This window comes from Adiantum capillus-veneris, chromosome 8 (genome assembly GCF_014529385.1).
Source record: "Adiantum capillus-veneris isolate H3 chromosome 8, ASM1452938v2, whole genome shotgun sequence".
Taxonomy (NCBI): domain Eukaryota; kingdom Viridiplantae; phylum Streptophyta; class Polypodiopsida; order Polypodiales; family Pteridaceae; genus Adiantum; species Adiantum capillus-veneris.
In genome coordinates this window covers 161,351,943-161,368,100 of record NC_140938.1, presented here as the reverse complement: position 1 = coordinate 161,368,100, position 16,158 = coordinate 161,351,943, and the positions used below count along the sequence as shown (strand labels likewise).

The 16,158-nt window shown below is 48.6% G+C and overlaps 1 protein-coding gene across 2 annotated transcripts in view; it reads left to right on the top strand.

Annotated features, from left to right (window-relative positions):
* LOC147453265 (nudix hydrolase 19, chloroplastic-like) overlaps positions 1–16,158 on the top strand; it is a 117,688-nt gene that overhangs the window by 62,366 nt on the left and 39,164 nt on the right. For both annotated transcript variants that reach the window (XM_086519130.1, XM_086519129.1), the window contains exons 3-7: positions 117–209; positions 288–469; positions 576–711; positions 1,601–1,702; positions 2,242–2,298. In XM_086519130.1, the coding sequence (XP_086375256.1) occupies positions 117–209; positions 288–469; positions 576–711; positions 1,601–1,702; positions 2,242–2,298 (570 nt within the window). The remainder of the gene's footprint in view (positions 1–116; positions 210–287; positions 470–575; positions 712–1,600; positions 1,703–2,241; positions 2,299–16,158) is intronic.

Below are 16,158 nucleotides of genomic sequence, written 5' to 3'. Positions count from 1 at the left end.
GTTTGAATGTAATGGTAATAAGAAGAAAAAGCAACTATGATAATAGTCAATTAGACATTGCACATATGGAATATTGACAGCAGGCATCTGATTGAGTGAAAGTTTGTTCCAAGCAGGGGGCTTCTGTACCTCAACCAGCCTTTAATAGGGCTCCAGAGAGGCGTGCCGATTCAATCTGGCTTTCAGAAGTCTTCTCAACCTCTGCTCTTGTAAGGATCTGTTTTGGGTTGGAATGGCATTATTATATGATTTTCTAGTGCCTGTATGTTAAAGTGACCATTTTGTAGATTATTCCGTTTCTAGGGAGCAAAAGCTTAGTCAAATCTGGGGAACCTGTCTTGTTACCATCAAAAAATCTCCCAAAAGGAGAGAGATTGAAATCAGCATGTATTAAACAACCCATCTTTTTGGGATTGAGAGAAACGAGCAATGAACCATTGTTTGCAGTGGAGGTCAGTAGTGTCTGCAGGTAAAACTTTGTAAACACCATGCATCTGAATATGTTATTACCCAACCTTCATGATTGTTTTGATTGTTTTTAAATCTAACATCATGCACATCATTCATGGAAGCAGAGAACATTTGAGTTCAGAGTTGTGGCCAGAAGGATGTGAGTGGGTTGACCTTCGAAGCTATGCATCAGAATTGAAGAGTAATGATGCTGGACTTCTAGCCTATGCTAGGGGATTGGTGGAATGGCACATGAGAAATGTATGTAGATTTGAATTAGCAATTCCACTTTTATTTTCCTGCTTGCTCTCACAGCTTATCTAATATTTCTGATGAGTCTACCATTTTTGTGCAATGACGAGGGTAGACCTTCAGCTGTTGTCTTGCATCATGTTCTTGTTTCAACTGGAGATGCATGGGTGGGTATGGGGTGAAGAGTCCTCAAAGGAGGGGTGCAGGATCCCAGAAGGCCTGCTCCACCCGCTCTTGTGTGGCCTGCTGATGTCAAGCCAGAACGGCCATTGCTGTGCATCCTGCTGAATTACTTTAGGCTTTGAATCCCATTGGTGCACATCCCATGATTTCATCTCTCTATGGGCATGCCATCGGATACTGGTGCCACGATTTCACAACCCTTGACATATGCCTAGTGTAATCCTTGTATGAAAAGTTATCAGTATCTATCTTATGAATCTGCGTGGACATGCAGTTTGTATGCACAGGCTCGCGAGGATGCCAGACTAACATCTCATAGACTCTCATAGACTTATCTCGGCCCTGAACTAGTAGTACCATGTGGCACACTTAGCTGGAATGTATGATAACTTTTTTACTTTCAATATTTTATTGCTTGCTCTATTCTAAGATTCAATCCAAGATAATCACACTCTGAGATAAGGCTCACATTTAAGTGTGCTTCAACTTACGATAGTTATGCAAAGGCTTGTAGAAATGTTGAATTTAGAAGTGAGGGCTTTTACTCATGCTTACAAAAAGTGTAAGTGGCAAAGGTATCCTTGCGTGCATGTAGAAAAGACTTTGTGTTGCTTTGATTGAGGGATGCGAATTTTACTTTTTGAAATGCAGAATGATGCACTGTTATGAATTTTCACTGGAGAATTCGCACTAATTAATGTTTCATTGATTTTAGAGATTTTGTTCCTGTTGCGGTGGAGAAATGGAGTTCAAGGAAGGTGGCCATAGCTTACAGTGCTCCTCTAGAGAGTGTGGAAGTTCTATATATCCCCGTCTGGTATGACTATCAATGCTTAAAGGTGCTCGATTGTTACTACTGAGGCTTTATTGTGTGGTTCATTTCTATCTATGAACTCTGATTCTTTATTTGCTTACATTTACAAAAAAAAAAAAAAGAGGGAACTGGGAAGGGAATTGCTGATATTAAGAGAACAGCACGCTAATCTGGAATGTCTTTTAGTATATAAAAGAGCCTAGAAAAGCTCTAAACATTATGAGACATTTATATGATAAATAAGCTGAAAGGTGGAAGGCATATCTCCTTTGAAGTGCCAGATAACACATACACAAAAGTGTTCTGATAATAGTGGGTCTTGCCTAAATACGTCCAAGTAGAATCTTCTGTTTTTCCTTTCATCCTCCTTACCATCTACACATTTGTTAGTTTATTGATATAATAGAGAAGAAAGGTATGTGTACAAGCAACAAAGTGTAAGCCGCGTTGTTGTTGTTTTTGTAATATGAAAGTGAATTGCATTTAATGATGTACTATTTCATAAACTGCACTGCCTTATCAAGTCGTTCACCTGTATGCAGGATCCAGCAGTCATAGTGCTTGTCACTTGTGGAGAATATCTTCTTCTGGGCAGACAGGTAAGGCCTATTGGACTCAAGGTATTTTAGTCCATGTGATTGATTGCATGATGGGTTTTAGTATTTTGGTCTGAGATTAAATATCTAACAAAATGTTAGCAGGTTGGCTTGTGGGAGTTATTTTTTTAAGTCTACTTAATGCTACCTAAAAAAATGTTAGCAGGTTGGCTTGTGGGAGTTATTTTTTCAATTCTACTTAATGCTACCTAACAAAATGTTAGCAGGTTGGCTTGTGGGAGGTATTTTTTTGATTCTACTTAATGTGTGAGGGTGGAGAGTCTTTCTGTGCAGTGAGAACGCTGGGTGGCTGCATTGGAGCCTACTTATTGCACCTTACAAGCTGACTTACAGCAGATACCTAAGGTGTACAACCTCACAGCAGCATGTCCTGATGATGTTGCAAAAAGTTCTGTTTGCTCGTTAGAACGCCAGGGGTGGCTGCATTGGGGCGTTCTGTGCCTTCTAAGCTAATTTTCAGCAAATTGCTACTCCATCTTGGCAGATGTAATGGCTGCACAGACGCGCGCACAGATGGTAGTTATTAGGGACTTGCAGCAGCAGGTCCGAAACGCCCATCCTCAGGTCCAAAAGTAGGTGGCATCCATCCACACATCTCCAAACATAGGTGGAGGCCCTGCACTCTTTAACTTGAGGTGCTATCGCAAAGTCAGACATCGACACAGCAACAGACACTTCCTGCGCAAACAATAGGCACCTCTGTTCGTACTACAAAGCTCCATGCCCTGAGTGCTGCCACTATGCAACCTGCTCTCCCCTGTCATAGCAGGATTCCTAGAGGGGCAGAGGTTGATAATTTCTTCAGTGAAGGGGATGATTGAAGTATGTGTGTAATATTCTTGGAAGCAAAGTCCATGTAGGAGATCATTGAGCAGTTTAAGAAGAAATGCTGCCTACACAATCAAGAACTCTGGGGGTTGGTGACAACACTTAAAGCACCGCAGTAGAGCGGGAGCTCAACCTTTGATTACCAACTCACCCAGCTCTAGCAAATGACCCGGGCACAATTGAGCAATGTGTGGCTCAATTTGCATATGGAGGTTCATGGCGTGGCATTGTCACAAGAGAACCCTGTTTTGTGCTCTTGGAACAGGGATGCACGTTCCACAGAGGTTCCAGTTTCGGTTCCCGTTTGACACTGCAAAATGTGTGAATAGACAAGTAGGGAATCTATTAGGCATGATTGATGAATTATCATTACCGATAACAAGACGATCTAGAGAGTTCCTTCCTTAAAAAGGCGCTTTTCCAAAGATTTGAAGATAACTAAATAGCGTTTCTACACAATAATGCAAAGATGTGGCGTTCCCATATGTTCGAGCTTGTGGTGCTTGAAATCAGGGTTAGGGTTTTGTCTGCGCTGTGCAGCTGTATTACCCTAGTTTTGCCCATCTTAGAGTCACCTCAAAGTATTTCTAGACCAGCATTGGGCTTGTTTTGGTCCTTTTTGGAAAATTATCTTAGTTCTGGTGCTTTTGGTTGGGGATGTCCTCTCATAATTTGGGGACCCAATATGTAATACCAAATGTTTGGGGTGTACAAGCTTGCAATATAGATCTTTCTGTCTCCATCAAGTACTTAAATGTGGGCGTGGGAATTGTCAGAGCGTGCAACGGAAGGAAAACACGAGAGAGAGAGAGAAAGAAAGAAAAGAAAGAAAGAAAAGAAAGAAAGATTTTTAACGTCTATGTCAGGCCGAAATCGGCCTATGAGACAAAACAGATGTACATGGTGTGTATGTCATCCGTCTATCGGAAAGACAAATGAAACAAAACTGATACAAAACTGAACTGAATGTAGGTAGTGGAGTATCTGAGGAGGGATGGAGCTCTATCTCTCTAGGGGTATATGCATGTCTATATGCTCAAGGTAGTACAATCATGAGAATGCATCAAGCTATCTAGCTCCATCCTGTACTAATGGGGGGATGTAAGATGTGGTACATGGGCGGGGCTGGTGCCAAGGCTACCCGGATGAAAGCTGTCGGGTCGGCCCTCATCTGAGCTACTCGCTCCTCAGTGGCACAGCGCTCCCGGGCTCGGATCTCCTCGATCTGTCGGTGGTGGGAGCTCGCGCCCCTGTAGCCTGTGACTCGTGGTCGTCGTCTAGCTCGGTTCACCTCCGCCTGTGGAAGTGTCACTCCCCTCTGAGTGTCTGGTGAGGGAGGGGCGGCAATCCTCTGAAAGAAGTCTGTGAGCTGTGACTGTCTCCCCTCTGTCTGTGTAGCTGTGTGTGGCTGTAGTAGTGTGTCCCGATGGCTCTGTATCTCTAGTAAGAAACGTCCGAGCTGTCTCTGATCTCGAGAGTCCATGATCTCTCGGAGAGTGGGCTGTCCTCTGAATAAGGCCTCATACCTGCCTTTGATCTCAGTGTATGCTCTGCATCTACATACAAAGTGCTCCTCACTCTCTACCTCCTCTGTGCAGGCTCTGCAGACTCGCTCCTCCCTGGGAACACCAGTGTGTCTCCCGATCTCAATCTCTAACCTGTGTGAAGCCACTCTCAGCTGACCAATCGCCACCCGTGAGCTATGTGGCATATATGTGTCCATATAGCGTGGTCTCTGTATGAACCCCCCAGACAATATGGTGAGAAACTGGTCTCTGTAATCTGACATCCTCGTCCCCAAGCCAGGTGACTCCCAGACTCCTAGTGTATAGCTGCCACAGATCCTGTCTCAATACCAAGTTCCTCTCACTGCGAGAGAGGTGAATATATGGTGAGTGGGGGTCGTACTGGAATGGTGGTAGGCTCTCCATGTCAAGACCGTGTCCCTCAAACCATGCTCTGACCTGTGAGTACCATGCTCTCTCATGCCCACTCTCTGATAGCTGTATAGCTGCCTCAAATGCTCTACGAGTAAGTCTGTCAGGAGGTAGCTCTCTCATCCTCTGGAGGAAGCAGACTGTCTGGAATAGTGCCTCTACAACCATAGGTGGTGTGGCGAGCTCGGCTCTAATAATGTCATGTGGCACTGTCTTCTTGCTGCGGAGCAAGCGTGAGATCATACATACCTGTGGCCTCTCAAGCTGTGTCCACTGGTCAGCTGTCAATCCTGGTGCCCATACTGCCGCCGAGTACATCAGGGCCGAGGTGACTAAGGTGTCGAAAAGCCACCCCTTCGTGCGGGGCTCCTGAAAGTGTGCCTGGTGGCACCTCCGCTCTAGCATGGTCAGAGCTGCATATCCTCGGGTGAGCCTGTCAGCAGCAGCCTGCCTCATAGTGAAGGGTCCTGGTAGGTTGGTGAATGTGATGCCAAGGTAGACATAGGAGGTGACTACATCAACTTGTCCTCCTGCTGCTGTGAAGGTGGCAGCGCTCCTCACTGCACTGGATGTGTGAAAGATCATGACCTTGGTTTTGCCAAGGTTCACAGTCAACCCCTTGTGTGTGCTGAATTCGTCCAAGGCCTCAAGATGGCGCTGCAAGCCCTCGGGTGACTCTGAAATCAACACAATATCATCAGCATATAACATGATGTGGACCGGAGTACCTGCCAAGTCGCTCCCCTCTCCCCCTGCTCGCAGTATGTAGTCGGAGATCTCATCGATGTAGAGCCCAAAGAGTGTCGGGGAGAGTGGGCATCCTTGCTTAACACCAATGGTGCTAGCAATGGTCTCTGAAAAACCGCCTGGGCAACGAACCCGACCCGTCACCCTCTCGTAGAGAGTATATATGGCCCAAATCATCTCTGTTGGTACCCCAATGCTGTGAAGGCGCTGGAAGAGTCTCTCGCGTGGGACTGTGTCAAAGGCCTTGCGGAAATCCACAAAGCAGCAGTAAAGCCTCTTCTTCCGCGCCTTTGCCCCATCAATGAGGCAGCGCAGAACGAAGATGTGATCAGTGGTGGAGAAAGCTCGTCTGAAACCTGCCTGGCCTGGAGCTCGTAAACCCTCGGTCTCTGCGTAGCGGCTGAGCTGTGCCTCAAGTACTGCTCCATATAGCTTGGCCATCGTGTGGCCAATCATGATAGTCCTGTAGTTCCCTGGGTCCAGGGTGTCGCCAGATTTGTGGATAGGCACTATGGTGTGCTGTGTCCACTCCTCTGGGAAGCCCTCCCCTATAGCCCGGTTGAAGACATGTGCAATCAACGGGGCTATAGTGGAGGCCTCATAAATGATGTGCTCACTCTGTAATCCAGTATGGTCAGCTGATCGTCTGTGCTGCATGCGGTGTATGGCCCTCTCTACCATCTCTGCTGTAAAGAAGGAAGAGCACGTGGGGCGTGGCCCGTGTGGCTGTGGGATAGGAGGCTGCCCTGGCACCTCATAGAGTCGCTCTGCATAATCATGCCATATCTGTGGATCCTCAATAGCTGTAGTCGGACGTGGCTCGCGCAGGGTGCGCCATGCCGTCGCGCTATCCATGCTCATGAATAGGCGGTATAGCTCTAGCTCCTGTGCCTCTTCGAATGCTCGCCGCTTTTGGCGTGTCAGCGTCTTCATATGCCGTCTGGCCTCTCTCTCTATGATCTCTCCTAAGGCTCGTCGCGCACGGAGGCGTCGGTATAGCTCTCTGCACTCATCATCATACCAGCGGTTCTGAGGCATAGTCCCGGGAGGGGGAGTGCGTCCTGTGTGAGTGGTGTGTGGAAAAGAGCTAATAGCTGAAGTGTGGAGAACGGAAGAGATATGTGATGTGAGAACTGAGAGTGGTGTGGATGGGTGGAGGAGGCATAGGCCATGCTCGACCTCGGCCGAGTAAAGAGGGGCTAGCTCATGTGTGAAATGGATGGTGGTGTGTGGAGTGTGTGCTGTGGAGCTGTGTGGGATGGTATCTCCGATGATGGAGAAAGAGAGGTATGTGTGGTCGGCTCCGATGGGTATGGGTGGAATGGTGAAGGATGTGATAAGGTGTGTAGCCTCCCTGTGTCCCAGAATATAGTCGACTGTACTCCCCCCTCCCTCTGTAACTCCATGTGGCATACAAGTCAGGCCCCCTGAGGTGGGCCACTGGGCCATCCCGTTATAAATAACGAGACGGTGCTGGGAGCCAAGTCGAAGTAGATGTCGTCCGTAGGCTGACTGGAGCTCTGTCTGCTGTATCTCTCATAGTAGCCTCCTCATCTAGAGTGTGTAGTGCCTCTAGGTCCTCGTGGTCATATGCCTCACACTGCTCACTACGCGTACGAGCATTGAAGTCTCCCATAAGGAAGACTTCACCCAGTGTGGAGTACTCCATAATCTCCTCCGTGAGGCATGCGTACGGTGACTCCTGCTCAGTAGGGGCGAATCTGGAGCCTGTGGGAGCAAAGTAGCAAAGGGCAATGTAGACGATCCTGTCTCGTGAGAGCTCGAGGCGAATCCACATGTAGCGGGCCTGTGGGTCCCGGGCAACAATCTGTAGTCTGTTGTGAAGCCCCTGTCTAAAGAGTATGGCCACTCCTCCTGAACCGCGAGTGGTGTGCTGGCGCATACATCCCCGATGTAGAGACTCCCACTGGAATCCATGTATCCGTGGTAGTCCTCTCTCTGGGCTCTCGTGTGTCTCTGTAAGTAGAATGATGTCTCGACCTCTCATCACCTCCTCAAGTCTCTCTGGGTGTGTCCATAGGTCTCCATTGCAATTCCAAGCCGTGACATGAATCTCCTCGTGTGTCCCACAGGCCGCGAGTCCCTATGCGATGGTCTTGCCATCAATGATGACCCTGCCATCTCGATATACTGCCTTCTTCCCTTCTTTGCGGGCTTGGTGGACTCTAGGCATGCACGCACGACGGTGATCTTGTTGCATCTTTGTGAGGTCATCATCAAGATAAATCGGGGGGCCTTCTAGTCCTCTCAAGATGACCCTCTTTCGGAGGAAAGAAGTTCGAGACTCCTCGGAGGCGAATTGGAGGATGAGAGCTCTCTTCTTTGGATCTTTGCCGGCTCTCCAAACTTTGGAGAAAGGGATCTCTTCTTCCTTGTATCCCACTTTCTTGCATAAAGCTTTCCCATCGCTCTCGGGTGTAGACCCTTCTTCTTCTTTGATGCCGGTCACTCGCACATTGAGACGGCGAGTTTGTCGCATCTTCTCCTCCTCGATGGTTGTGTGTACTATGAGTACCTCATCTTTTTGGGCTTCCTCTCTTGCTACCTTCTTGATATTCTTTTTGACCACTTCGACCCATCCTTCTTTGGTGGCCTCTAATTTGTCCTCAATGCTTGCGGTGAGGGCTTTGGTGATCTCCTCCTTGAGGGCTTCCTTAGCCTCCTCTTTAATCTCTCCTTCCTCGGGGGTGAGGGATGTGATGGAAGCATGAAGGAGATCGATTTGTGCCTTCATCTCTTCTTGCTCTTTCCTCCATCTCTCCCTCTCCTTCTCGTTCTCCCGTTCCCTTCTCTCCTTCTCCTCTTTGAGGTTTTGGATTTCCGCTCTCATGTCCTCCTTCTCTTCGTTCCATAGCTTGATGAAGGTGGCTTTCTCCTCCCTTCATATCTCTCTCTCCATCCACCATTCTTTCATGTCCTTCTCCAATTGTGCAAGCCTCTTGTTCGTGAGCATGAAGGTTGTCTTCATTGTCGGTGTCGGCGTCTTGATGGTGGGGGAAGACATGGTTGTCTTCGAAGCTACCCTCTCTTCATATTGTGAAGAAGAGGGGAGAAGGGGAAGAGAGGGAGTACGTGTGTGTATGCGTATATGCGTGTATTATGTGTGTGGGTATGTATCCGTGTGTGTGTGTGTGTGTGTGTGTGTGAGAGAGAGAGAGAGAGAGAGAGAGAGAGAGAGAGAGAGATGGCTGCGTGATGGGAGCGGGTAGGGGCTGCGTGAGGGGGAAGCTGGAGGGGGGCTGCGCGAGGGGAAGAGAGGGAGTACGTGTGCAGCAAGGCAGTTCAGCAGCAGCAGCAGGTATAACAGCGTCAGCAACAGGCGGATACCGGGGGTGCTGTGCAGGTGGGGTGGGCGCGCTGAGCACTGGGGTGACACAGCAGCGCGCAGCACAGTAGTAATGTGCCTGGGGCAGCACAGCAGCAGGTCCGCGCGCTGGTGCAGCAGGAGGAGGGCGCTGGTGCAGCAGGTCCGCGCGAGAGAGAGAGAGAGAGAGAGAGAGAGAGAGAGAGAGAGAGAGAGAGAGAGAGAGAGAGAGAGAGAGAGAGGAAATGAAATGTTATATTAACGTCTTTAAAAGGCCAGAATGACCTATGAGACCAAACTGATACAAAAGTGGTGAATCTGTTACAATGTCTGGGTACCTTAGTACTAAAGTACTAAGTGTGAAAAGTGTGAAAGTGTGAAAATAAATGTGAAAAACTAAATACAAAGTATTAAATAAACTTCTTAGGAGCATTCTGGGTGTCTGGCTAGAATGCTTCTAATCCTTTGTTGTAGTCTCCTCCGGTGAAGTGTGCTTCTGCATCTCGGTCGTGGTCGTCTCGATTTCCTAAGCTCAATCGCCTTGTCAATGAGGGTGCCTTTGGTATGAATGTGGGTACTCCTTTGTGCTGGCTGCTGGCCTCTTGCTTCTCCTTCCACTCCTGCTTCTCTCGATCCGAAGAAATCTGTGATCTGCCTCTGAGGCTGTAGTGCTCTTTGTCTTCTCATTAGATTATCCCTGTGCCGATGTAGTTCCAGTAGGTACAAGCCTAAGCATCTTTGATCTTGGTATTGCATGACTCTATCTAGAGGTCCAAAGCCTTCTTTAAATAGGCAATGGAAACACCCACTCCGCATAACTTGCAAATTCTGCTCTCAGGTGGGATTCCCCAAAATCTGCCAAATTCAATTTCCAGCTGGTGTGAGGATGTACGAATCTGACCAATAGCACATCTCAAACCATGAGACATGTGGGTATCCATGTAGCTCGGGCGAATCACAAATCCATCTTCAGATAGCTGTAGGAAGTTTTCTTTGTAGTCGGCCATCTTCGTGCCCAATTCTTGTGTAGGGTCTACCCATGTCCTCTTAATATCCAACTATATAAGATCCTGACGGATGATTTTATTAATCTCCGTTCGTGTAATTGCCAGTGATGGAGCCTCAAGAGAGTATTGGAAGGGGGGTAATCTTTCCATACTGAACCCGTGTCTCTGAAACCACGAGGACAGTTGCGCATACCAGCATGATGTATCCCCTTTCATTGCTAATTGTCGAGAGGATTCGAGGGCCAGTCTAGTATATCGGCAATTATTTGTATCCCACAAACCATGTATAAAGGGAAATTATTTGTATCCCACAAACCATGTATAAAGGACACTGATCTGGTAAGAGCTTCAATTTCTATTGGAGGGGCAGCTAGTTATATTAAATGAAATGAAATGAAATGTTATATTAACGTCTTAAGAAGGCCATAATGACCTATGAGACTAGAAAGTTACAATGTGGTGGACCTGATACAAAGTCAGAGTAACAAAAATGAAAAAATAAAATAAAAGAATCCGAAACAGCTAGGTGGGATAGCTAAATCACAGATCACAAAAGATCCAACACCGGTCGCTAGCGGATCTCATCAATCTCCTGCATGGTCAATAACCTGACCGGGCATCGTGCATGTCGGGCCAAAGTGATCTAAATCCTCTGATGCAGCCTCCGTCGATGCTGTGTAGTCCTCCACAGTCGTGGGCGTCTGGATCTCCCTAGGTCGGTCGCTTGGTCGATCAGTGTGCCTCTGGTGTGAGGCGGCAAGCTCTCCTGTGGTAGTAGCTCCTCCGGGTGTCTAGTGTCTGCTCTAAAGAAGTCTGTGATCCGTCTCTGAGACTGGCTGGCGTCTCCCCTCATCAGGCTCTCTCTATGTCTGTGTAGCTCGAGCAAAAAGAGACCCAAGCATCTCTGATCCTCGTACCGCATGATTCTGGAGAGTGGTCCGAAGCCCTCTCTGAACAAGCAGTGGAAGCGGTCGCGTATCTCGTAGTAGACGGGGCAGTGGCATGTGTAGTGCAACTCTGTCTCAGGCTCCAGATCACACAGGAGGCATGTCCTGGCCTCTACTGGTACTCTGCTGTATCTCCCAGTCTCGATCTGCAGCTGGTGTGAAGATGTGCATATCTGGCCAATAGCACATCGTATCCCATGAGACAAGTGGGTGTCCATGTATCTGGATCTCGTCACAAAACCATCCTCCGTGAGCTGGAGAAGATGCTCTCTGTAGAAAGCCATCTTCGTGCCTAGCTCCTATCCTAGCTATATCCATGTCCTCCTGGTGTCTAGCTGAGGCAGGTCCTGGCGGATGAGCCTGGTGATCTCGGACTTTGTGAGAGTCAAAGAGGGTGCATCCAGTGACTACTGTAAGGGGGGTAGTTTGTCTATGCTGAACCCATGCGCCTGAAACCATGACGTCATCTCCCCGCCATGTATTTGGATCTCGTCACAAAACCATCCTCTGTGAGCTGGAGAAGATGCTCTCTGTAGAAAGCCATCTTCGTGCCCAGCTCCTGTCCTGGCTATATCCATGTCCTCCTGGTGTCTAGCTGAGTCAGGTACTGGCGGATGAGCCTGGTGATCTCGGACTGTGTGAGAGTCAAAGAGGGTGCATCCAGTGAGTACTGGAAGGGGGGTAGTTTGTCTATGCTGAACCCATGCGCCTGAAACCATGATGTTGTCTCCCCGTACAGCATGCTGTATCTCCCTGCATGGCTAACTGTCGAGAGGACTCAAGTGCAAGGCGGGCATATCTATTTCTGGGAAGTTCCCACATGCGGTGTATGAAGGAGACAGATCTGGTGAGCACCTCAACCACTAGTGGGGGGGCAGCTAGCTCTGCTCGGGTAATGGCACGTGGTACTGAAGCCTTGGCTCTAATGAGCCGTGAGATCATAGAGACTAGTTGCTTCTCCATGTCCCCCCATCCATCAGTGCAACTTGTCCTCCCATGATGGTCCAATGAAGGTCCCCAAATCTCAGCTCCATAGAGCAAGCTGTCGGATCTCATCAATCTCCTCCATGGTCAATAGCCTGAACGGGCGTCGTGCATGTGGGGCCAAAGTGCAAGGCAGACATATCTGTTTCAGGGAAGTTCCCACATGCGGTGTATGAAGGAGATAGATGTGGTGAGCCCTCAACCACTAGTGGGGGGGCAGCTAGCTCTCCTCGGATAATAGCACGTGGTATTGAAGCCTTGGCTCTAATGAGCCGTGAGATCATAGAGACTAGTGGCTTCTCCATGTCCCCCCATCCATATGTGTGACCTGTCCTCCCATGATGATCCAATGAAGGTCCCCAAATCTCAGCTCCATAGAGCAAGTTGGCGGATCTCAGCAATCTCCTCCATGGTCAATAGCCTGAGCGGGCGTCGTGCATGTCGGGCCAAAGTGCGAGGCGGGCATATCTATTTCTGGGAAGTTCCCACATGCGGCGTATGAAGGAGACAGGTCTGGTGAGCGCCTCAACCACTAGTGGGGGGGCAGCTAGCTCTGCTCGGATAATGGCACGTGGTACTGAAGCCTTGGCTCTAATGAGCCGTGAGATCATAGAGACTAGTGGCTTCTCCATGCCCCCCCATCCATCAGTGCGACCTATCCTCCCATCATGGTCCAATGAAGGTCCCCAAGTCTCAGCTCCATAGAGCAAGCTGGCGGATGTCATCAATCTCCTCCATGGTCAATAGCCTGACCGGGCATCATGCATGGCGGGCCAAAGTGCAAAACGTGCATATCTGTTTCTGGAAAGTTCCCAGATGCGGTGTCTGAAGGAGACAGATCTGGTGAGCGCCTCAACCACTAGTGGGGGGGCAGCTAGCTCTGCTCGGATAATGGCATGTGGTACTGAAGCCTCAGCTCTAATGATCCGCGAGATCATAGAGACTAGTGGCTTCTCCATGTCCCCCCATCCATCAATGCAACCTGTCCTCCCATGATGGTCCAATGAAGGTCCCCAAATCTCAGCTGCATAGAGCAAGCTGTCGGATCTCATCAATCTCCTCCATGGTCAATAGCCTGAACGGGCGTCGTGCATGTGGGGCCAAAGTGCAAGGCAGACATATCTGTTTCAGGGAAGTTCCCACATGCGGTGTATGAAGGAGATAGATTTGGTGAGCGCCTCAACCACTAGTGGGGGGGCAGCTAGCTCTGCTCGGATAATGGCACGTAGTTTTGAAGCCTTGGCTCTAATGAGCCGTGAGATCATAGAGACTAGTGGCTTCTCCATGTCCCCCCATCCATCAGTGCGACCTGTCCTCCCATCATGGTCCAATGAAGGTCCCCAAATCAAGGTCCCCAAATCTCAGCTCCATAGAGCAAGGTGGCGGATCTCATCAATCTCCTCCATGGTCAATAGCCTGACCAAGCATTGTGCATGTTGGGCCAAAGTGCAAGGCGGGCATATCTGTTTCTGGGAAGTTCCCACATGCAATGTACGAAGGAGACAGATCTGATGAGCGCCTCAACCACTAGTGGGGGGTCAGCTAGCTCTGCTCCGATAATGGCACGTGGTAATGAAGCCTTGGCTCTAATGAGCCGTGAGATCAGAGAGACTAGTGGCTTCTCCATGTCCCCCCATCCATCAGTGCGACCTGTCCTGCCATGATGGTCCAATGAAGGTCCCCAAATCTCAGCTCCATAGAGCAAGCTGGTGAATCTCATCAATCTCCTCCATGGTCAATAGCCTGACCGGGCGTCGTGCATGTCCGGCCAAAGTGCAAGGCGGGCATATCTGTTTCTGGGAAGTTCCCACATGCGATGTATGAAGGAGACAAATCTGGTGAGCGCCTCAACCACTAGTGGGGGGGCAGCTAGCTCTGCTCGGATAATGGCACGTGGTACTGAAGCCTTGGCTCTAATGAGCCGTGAGATCATAGAGACTAGTGGCTTCTCCATGTCCCCCCATCCATCAATTCTACCTGTCCTCCCATGATGGTCCAATGAAGGTCCCCAAATCTCAGCTCCATAGAGCAAGCTGGCGGATCTCATCAATCTCCTCCATGGTCAGTAGGTCTCGTCACAAAACCATCCTCACCCGCAAGCGGTGTAAAAAGGAGACTGATCTGGTAACCACTAGTGGGGGGGCAGCTAGCTCTGATCAAATAATGTCATGTGGTACTGAAGCCTTGGCTCTAATAAGCCGCGAGATCATAGAGACTAGAGGCTTCTCCATGTCTCCCCATCCATCAGTGCGACCCAACCTCCCGTGATGGTCCAATGAAGACCCCCATATCTGAACTCCATATAGCAATGCGGAAGCCACCAGAGTGTCAGAAAGCCAGAGCTTCGTGCGAGGCTCCTGAAACTGAATCTGTGAACACATCCTCTGTAATCCACCCAATGCTGCATGTGCTCTAGTCAGTCTAGTGTCTGCTGCTCTCCTCAATGAAAATGCTGGTACACTAAAGACCACCCCAAGGTAGGTGTAAGCATCTATATACTCCATTGTCTCATGGCTGTATGTGAATGTGGGTGTTGATCTCCTGGCCCACTGTGGGGTGGTGTTAAACACCATAACCTTGGTTTTACCAAGGTTGACAGACAAACCACTGTCTTGAGCAAACCTATGCAAAGCATCCAAGTGACGTTGCATCCCCTTCGAGAGTCAGAGATCAACACAATATCATCAGCATATAACAGTAGTGGAATCCATGTCCCTGCCAACTGTGCACCTCTATCACCCTCTCTTTCAATTTAGTCAGAAACCTCATCCACATACATACCAAATAGAGTGGGAGAGAGTGGGCAGCCCTGCTTCACCCTGATAGTGGAGTGAACTAATGCAGATAACCCCCTTTGGAGTGCGTACACGCCCCACTACTGACATGTATAATGCCATAATCCCCCAAATCAGCTCCGTGGGTACTCCCATCTCTTGTAGTCTGCGCATTAATCTAGCTTTAGGCACTGTGTCAAATGCTTTGCTGAAGTCCACAAAGCTACAGTAGATTCGTCTCCCATGTGATCTGCCCTCCTCAATAATGGCTTTGAGTGTTAGAATGTGGTCAAGAGTAGAAAAACCTCTCTTGAACCCTGTCTGCCTGGCTGCGTGTATACCCCCCTTCTCTACCCATCTACTCAGCTGCTCTTGAAGAATGGATGCGTACAACCGTGCCAATGTGTGTCCAATCATGATAGTGCGATAATTCCCAAGCTCCATAGGGTCTCCTAACTTGATGATAGGTACAATAGTAGATAAACTCCAAGTATGAGGCAAACCCTCACACGGCACGGTTGAACATCACTGCTAGAAGCTCTGCGAGCAGATCCTGGCCTCATGTTGCTTCTCTTCTTCTTTGATCTTCCGCACTTGTTCTTTGATGATTGAGTTTCTCTATTATCGAGGGCTGGATTTCTCCTTCTTCAAGTCTTCTTCCCCCTCTAGTTTCCTTTTTCCATTGCTTGCTCTCGTTGAAGACCATTTGGATGAGGTTGGCCTTTTCTTTCCACCATCCTTCCATCTCCGTTTCCACTCTTTCATCTCTTTTTCCACCTGTGTTGTTCTCTTGTTCGTGACCATGAATGTTGCCTTCGTTACCGTCGAGGGAACTTGCACACGGGTGAGTTGCTCTTGGTCTCCATTGAGAGAGAGAGAGAGAGAGAGAGAGAGAGAGAGAGAGAGAGAGAGTAAAACAACCAAAAAATACGAGAAACCCTAAAAAGCAGCAAGAAACGATTGTGAAACCCTAAAATACAGAGAAATCAGCTTTGAAACCCTTAAAAAAAAAGCAAAAAACAGTGGCGAAACTCGTTAAAACAGCAAGAAACAGTGACAATCCTACAAAACAGCAAAAAAACAGTTTTGAAACCCTAAAAACAGCCAAAAAAACAATTTCAAAACCCTAAAAATTGTCCAAAAGTGGTGACGAAACCCTAAAAACAGTGAGAGAGTTCAAACCCATGAGAGAGAGAGAGAGAGAGAGAGAGAGAGAGAGAGAGAGAGAGAGAGAGAGAGAGAGAGAGAGAGAGAGAGCTTTATTTACGTCTACTAAAGGCTAAAGTTGGCCTA